We start from the raw sequence: 7,504 nt of genomic DNA, 5'->3' as shown, positions 1-7,504 counted from the left end.
GATTTCCTGGCTCCTGTCATGAGTTGATTGTTATAACTATAGGCTGGTTCCTTCAGCTGCATCCCCAAGCTGTGAGACTGACCCATTTGTTGTTAAATGATTCACAGACCTATGTGTGGGTCTTCCACTGTGCAAGGTTGAAGGCTGTGACACAGTAACTGGTCATTGGTAACCATTCTACCATCTCCCAGTGCTCAAAACTGTACTAACGCAGAAGACATAGGACAAGTTTATGACCACAAGGACCCTGGTCTCCTGTGGCATGTGAGTTAGGTCTTCATTTGCAAAGTGTGTAGGAAGATGTGCTCTTGTGCAACTGAGATGATTTGTATGTTGTTTTAAACATTAGTAGCCCATGCAAATGGAGGATCCAAGAACCTCGAATGGTTGTATCTGGTGGGACCAGTGATGAGCCAACCACCTAAGTAGGATAAGGAACACTGAGTTCTCATATTAGTCATCTATCTGATTTAAGATTCCTTGAAGCACATCCCAGGAGCTTTGGAGGTTTCATCATCTCTAAACTCCTAAGTCTTACCAGAGGACTTCCTGGGGCTTTTCCAGACCTACCAGTGTATGTTGTTGCTTGTGGACTCTTCAGTTAGCCTGGTGGCTACTCAGCGCACAGTGGCATTAGACCACCAGACCTTTCTTTCTAGTCTTCCTTAGTCTGGAGTTCCATTCAAACTTTCTTAGCATGACAGCAGAACAGTCACCTTGAAGCAACAAAAGCTACAGTGGCTGAGACTCCACTCCTTGTCTTCTGTGTGGAGGCATAAAGTCTATCACTGAACACACCCACCTCCCCCCATTATGTAACAAAGTGTCATTCCCTTACCTTCCTGGTTATTCATTATTGCTATTTCCTTTTTGTTTATGACAATTCCCCGCTTGTAGAATTTACTGAAGGCAGCATTCAGCTCTTTTTTTTTAGGCAAAATTCACATTTATGTTGCATACCTTTTGATAAAAACCAGGCAGTTTTATCATTTAGTTATGATTAAAAGAAGTGTTAAAAAAGAAAAGAAGACAGAGAATAGAAACAGGATTGTGACTAAGTGTCATTGGTGTGTACTGCTATATTGAGCATGATAAACATGCAGCCGAAAAGAATGATTGATGGCGCTCAGGGACTCCTTTTGAAATAGAAATAGTTTAGTCATTTCCCTCTCTATTTTATTTTTTAAGAACCAAGTGACTTAGTCTACACTAATTGCCCACATAATAAATCTCATTTGGCTAAGTCCGGTTCAAAACTATGCCTGAAACCAATAAGTTGTTTGTTTTCTAATTCCCACATTTTGGCTCAAAGTGAGCTTTTCAATTTGTATGCTGAAGTATAGCCTGAAGCAAACTTTTACGGCGAAGTTATGAAACCACAAAGTGGTTTTCATAATGGAAGTGCTGACAGACCCTTAACTTATGGCCACAGTGAACCTGGGAGCCACCTCAGTATCTAAGAGCAGCTTTTCCATAAATGTAACATTCGGTTTCCCCCAGGATCCATCTTAGTGCTTTAACTACCTAGGTTAGTCAGCAGAGGAAATGAAAACTACATATCCACATTTCTGAAAAGACTGAGTAATAATACTTCATGTGTTTCCCCACAAGTCTTTATCAAGTGCCTACTAAGTGACAGGTGTCTTGCAAGTCTTGGTAAGGGTGCAAGGTGGGATGTTTCTAGAGACTTCAGCATAGTACATATTCTCCTGTGCTTCCTGGTGCTGCTTTGTTCTGTGCCAGAGCTTCTGGAGACATCTCCTCATCCCTCTGAGGGGCGCCTGAGAGATGGGGCAGGAGAAAAGTGGAAGTAAGAGGCTACCAGTGAGGAACCGGCCTGAGGTCTCCCCACTCCAAAAACAACCCAAGTAGCCAAACTTCCCATCTGCTGTATATGTTGCATATATACGTTCAATTAAAAATAAGATTGTCTTTGAAAACAAATTCTATCATTAAAGAACAAATTAGATCATTCACTCATTTATCCCGTACCTTCTCACAAGAAACACAGGTAAGAACCACAGAGATGGTGGGAAGAGTGATTACAATGTGGGGATTGTAGTCAGCGTTGTACATCAAGATATGTATGAATAGTTGAATACCACTGTATGTATATAATTGAATACCAATCTGCTTTGTAAATTTTCACTTAAATCGCAATTAAAAAAAGTAAATGCACACACAATCAGATCACTATATGAGACCATAAGGTCAGAAACTAGTAAAATGCAAAGATGAGAAGATAACTTTTTTTAAAAAAGAGGGGGACAGAGAACGCAGTGCTCCTGAGTCAATTCTTGCTCCTAGAGACCCTGAAGGACAGAGTGGAGCTGCCCCAAGGGTTTCTGAGGCTGAAGATGAGGCTGCCTCATCTTTCTTCCATGGAGTGGCTGATGGATTGGTTCAACCGACCTTTCAGTTAGTAACCAAACTTAGTCCACCATGCCACCAGGGCTTCTGCAGAGAAACTAAAAAAATTCCCCCAAAAACAGAACTCCCTCAAACTTACTGCTGTCACATTGGAACAGACTCGTTCGCAGCCCCTTCTGAGGGCTTTCTGAGACGGTAAGTCACACAGGAGGAGACTGCCCTTCTTTCCCCCACGGAGCTGCTGGTGGATTTGAACCTGCACTGGGTTAAGCCTCTGAGAGGCACCACCATTGGGTTGTCAGCAAAACTCCCTGTGAACTACATGGCCAGAAGACTGGGAAGTGGAATAACCAGAACACAGTTAAAGAGAATGTTGACACAGTGTACAAAATATAATGAATGCCATGACAGGTTGTATAGAAATTGCCAAATGGGAACCTAATTTGGTGTGTAAGCATTTGCCAAATAACCAATGAAATACTAATTTTTAAAAAGCTGTATTAAAGAAAACAAAAAGCAACTTGGAAATTACTGATTCAGTTTAATGCTTATATTTGATAGAGTAAAAAATGGAGGTCAGAAATAGAAAGTATTTCACTGGAAATCATATTGGAAGCTGCATCCTTGTTACCATGTGCTGTTGTACTTATAATTCTAAGTAAGACAAGAGTTCCTGAATTGTGTTTGTATATGTCCTAACATCTCTGGTTCTTCAATTTAAAAATTGAGAACTAATAAAATATGTTGTTTTCCAAACTATTTTTAAGTGGATCTTTTCCAGAATGTTTTAAATTACTAAAATTTACTTAAACCTCAGTCATACAGAAGAGATTTGACCTCACCCTCTGCTCTTCCTCCCCAAGGAAGTTGGCAATGTGGCCTCGTGCTCAGCTGGGGAGTCTCAGGTGCCTGGGTTCCATTCCAGCCCGTCCAGCTGCTGGCTGAGCACAGCCTCAGTTTAATTGCTTAAACTCTCTAAAGCGTCAACCCCTTCCTCCTTAAATTGAGAATGAAGATGACAGTGCCTCATAGAATTGCTATGAGGCTTAAATAAAAGCATGTGTACAAGGCATTTGGCACAGTTGCTGAACTGAAGTTAACCACTAAATAAATGATTTTATAGTCTTAACTAATAATTACTAGAGACGAAACAAAAATGCTTTTCTTATTAAATATTGTTATTACCATTATTGTCTAAACCACAATTAATTTTACATGTTAAATGCTGTATCAAAAGCTGCCAAACTAAAGGTTGGCAAATTCACTAGCTGCTCTGCTGGAGAAATGCAGATAGTCTGCTTCCATGCAATTTACTACCTCTGAAAACCTACTAGAGGATAATCTATGGGTCATTTCTGACTCGATGGCACACAAGAATGACAGCAAGAAGACAAGCTAACTAGTTTAATTTAGTGTAGGTAGATTGATAACTTAATCAAGTGTATGGTGCTTCAGTGTGCATTGAACTCTTAAACTATCGGTGGTATGAAATTCTCTAGACAGTGCCTAAGGAACCCTGGTGGTGTTGTGGACTACATTCTGGGCTGCTAACCAAAAGGTTGGCAGATTGAACGTCTTCTGTTAAGGCTTACAGTGCGAGGAACCCCTTGGGGGTCACCATGACTTTGAATTGACCCAGTGACAGTGGGCTACTGAGTCAGACCTGGAAGGCTCGATGGACCCATTGTGTTCTGGGCCTCAGGCACAAAGTATCAATCACCACAAAGCAGTGCATCACCTGCTCCTTACATCTCACACCTGTAGGTATTACATGCTGGGGCCAATAGCATTGACTTCTAGTTGTTCTGAGGAACTGTGATAACGCAGCAGTTAAACGTTTGACTGCTAACTGAAAGCTGGTCAGCACCGGTTGACACACCAGAACTTCGGCTTCCGTAAAGCTCATTGCCAAAGAAACTCTCTAACATGGCTCCATCCTGCCGTGTTGAGGCTACCATGTATTGAAAACAACAGGTTCCATTCTTTTGTCCTTATAAAGATGAAGAGGGCTGAGACAACTTTAAAACCAACTTTTTTCTTTTTCTGCAGAGCCATTAAGCACCTTTCTTGCTGCCCCCACCCCTGTTACCACTGTGCCCACCAGGGCTGGGGCCTCTTTGTGACGTAGACTGTAGGCTGCCATCCCCTAGTCTAGAACTTAGTTGATTCTCAGGAAACATTTACTGGGTGAAGGAATGAGAGAGAACCTCCAAGTTCTAAGGCTTATGGAACTTAGGGAGCAAATTCATGAATCATTTGTTAATAGCTACAGTTTAAGAAAAATAGTCTTCATTGTCAAAAGTGCCTAGTACACAGTAAGACCTTCTAAAATTGTTTGGTTTTCCTACATTTCTGTTGCAGAGTAGAGAACACAGAATTGGTTTAAATCAAGGCTTAATTTGCTGATTCTACTCTTATTTTTCCCTAAAGGAACTGCCCCTTAATAGATTAGGATTTATTTGGTTTTTGTTGTTTGTTGTTGTTTTTAAAAAAGACTGAACGTGTTAAAGAAAATTATTAGATTTCAGTTCAGTGGTTGTAATTATCTATGCTCTCAAAGTCCTATTACTTCCTCGTGACCCACTAAATAACATCCTGCTTTATAGAAGGTCTACCTTGATAAGTATTTCTGCATTTAATAGACCTTTAGAGTATTGTCACTTAGAAACCATTTGTATTCCTTGGAAATTCCCAATGATTGGCTTAAATTGTCAGCAGTCGTCTGCCCCCAGCTCTACTGGTCAGGTCACTGAGGACCCTCAATTGATGGTTCCGGTAGACTCTTCTCTGTGACAATGGACATGTGGCCATTCATTCCTTCTTTCAGCCCCTTCATCTGCCAGTTTTCTTTGTCATCCACTTGTGGATTGAGAGCTCAGTGCCTGGCCTCTGTGAACTGCTGGGGTCGTGAAGATGAACAATGAGTGGTTTCCACCCTTATAGTAGTAATTATACTCAAGAGAGGAGACAAACAAGCTGACCAATGAGAGCAGTGGGTTATTTGCAGTAGTATGTTACAAGTCTGTGTAACAGTCATTTTCAAGGTATCTGTTATAGTTGAGTAAGGAGCCATGGAGGTATATTTCCACATGTGTTGAGCTACGAACTGAAAGATTAGCGGTTGAATCCATCAGCTACTCCACGGGAGAAACATGGCCAGTCTCCTCTCATAAAGATTTACAGCCACAGAAACCTTACAGGGGAACCCATGAATAAGAAGCAACTGAATGGCAGTGCTTTTTGTTTGGCTTTATTGTATCTAGTTGAGTAGGGGCAGGTAGGAAGACAGAGAATCTCATGGAGAGGTGCCTGTGAAGTCTAAAATTCTTTTACTTCTAATATGCATGTTAAGAAGCAGTTTCCTCATCATACTGCAAGGCAATGTTTGGTGTTATTAATGAAAAAGTGGTGAGCCTTGTGAAAGCACCTCTGTCCAAGGGAGCTGTGAGCATGTAAAGATCGGCGGTTTCTATCTCTGGAGTGAGACTGGGCATCCTGGTGGGACAGAGGAAAATCAAGGGAAAGAACACATAGGAAGTGACAGTTTAGTTTGAGCTTTAAGATTTAGTCAGAAATGTGCCAGATCCTTTTGATTAGGCGTGCCCCCAAAGCAGAAGAGACAGTATGAGAAGGGCAGAGTAATGTGATGCTGTGTAGTAACTCATGGGAATGGTAAGCTGCCCAGCCAAGGTAGACAGGAGATAACGCAAGGCATTCCGTCTATTCCAGGAAGCAATAGGCAGAACTGGAAGAGCTTTAAGAATGCTAATATGATTAATACATCCTGAGATTTGGTAAAAGGATGTTTTGTCAGAAATTGAGTCATTACTCTGTATGTATGTCTGAAATACTAAGGTTTGTCATAATCTTTTTTTTTTAATAATTAAGTGTTGAAAATTCATTTTCTAGACCTGTCATACCACATGAAGAGTATAGTGGGGTTTGAGTCATCCTCCTGACCTGCCTTTTCTCATTTCTCAGCCAGCCAGGCAGGACTCGTGAAATCGCCGCCATGCCTTCCAGAAGCTACTCCCCATACACCAGAGTCCTGGAGTTAACCATGAAGAAAACCCTGACCTACAGCCCAGGACAAGCGCGCTGTCCACTGATGGACAAGGGCCCTGACCTCTGAGTCCTCAGGACTACAAAGAGTGATGTTTGCTTCCTCACACACAGTTTTAGCCCTAACGGCACTTGCTGAGGTTTCTGCCCCACTTCTAAGACATGAGGGAAAGGAAGGTGACAAGGAGGGAGAAGAGAGAGGAATGTGTACGATCTCATAGTTCGAATGCCCAACCACCACATCCTGCTGTGCTATCTTAATTTGTTTCCCTCTATAGATACTTAAAGCTTGTCAAGAGAATTTCCCTCACATTTTACTTTCTCTTTTTCTAGACTTTGGTTGGGAGGGAAAGGGGCATTCACTTGAAATTCAGGTCAGGATCATTTGTTACAGTGTGAAGATTTTGTTTACCTGGACAAGTATTAGAGGCAGTGTTTCTCTGCGATGGAGCAGCCTGCCCAAGGCTGTGGATGCCGGAGCCTGGAAGGAAGGGCTTCCGTCATGCAGGTGCTCTCTGTCTTTTGAGTTCTGAGGATCTGTGCAGGGATCGTGGGAACCACAGTCAGAGATGGTGCCTGCCTGGGCCAGCCATCTCCAAGCTTCATTCTGATGCACTAATCCCTTGATTTTAATTTGTGCCTTATGCCTTTATTGGGCCAGCTGAAATCACTATATTTATACAGCCTGTGATTACACACCCCTTTTTCTTTCCTTCTCTCTTTAACTTAAAGAAAATTTTGTATGTTGCGGAAATGTCAATCATTTCATGTTTTCAGTATCAGTTGATGTTTTGTTAAATGAATGAGTAATCTCAATGCATGCGTGCACTTCTCTGGGACTATAATACTTGTCACACATATTTAATAAATGCCATATATTTTGTTCTACTGCTGTTGTCCTGGTTTTCATCCATAATCATGTTGAAGAAATAGTGAGCAGAATTAAATCTGAGAGGAATATCAGAGTCAGCTCACAGAGAGATTTCAACCAGAACCATCCAAAGAAGCATTTGTAAGCTGTGTGTGTGTGTGTATGTGAGAGAGAGAGAGAGAGAGAGAGAGAAATGCGTGA

The 7,504-nt window shown here is 41.6% G+C and overlaps 1 protein-coding gene across 1 annotated transcript in view; it reads left to right on the top strand.

Moving 5' to 3' along the window:
- The window catches only part of MYZAP (myocardial zonula adherens protein), a 125,531-nt gene extending 119,029 nt beyond the window's left edge, over positions 1–6,502 (top strand). Inside the window, exon 13 of the mRNA XM_006894531.1 lies at positions 6,352–6,502. Within this exon, the coding sequence (XP_006894593.1) occupies positions 6,352–6,502 (151 nt within the window). The remainder of the gene's footprint in view (positions 1–6,351) is intronic.
- The last annotated feature ends 1,002 nt before the right edge of the window (positions 6,503–7,504 follow it).

The sequence above is a fragment of the Elephantulus edwardii genome, unplaced genomic scaffold (genome assembly GCF_000299155.1).
Source record: "Elephantulus edwardii isolate Elephantulus edwardi_28Jun2011 unplaced genomic scaffold, EleEdw1.0 scaffold00145, whole genome shotgun sequence".
Taxonomy (NCBI): domain Eukaryota; kingdom Metazoa; phylum Chordata; class Mammalia; order Macroscelidea; family Macroscelididae; genus Elephantulus; species Elephantulus edwardii.
The sequence above is the reverse complement of the archived record's forward strand: the minus strand, read 5'-3'. Positions and strand labels throughout refer to the sequence as shown.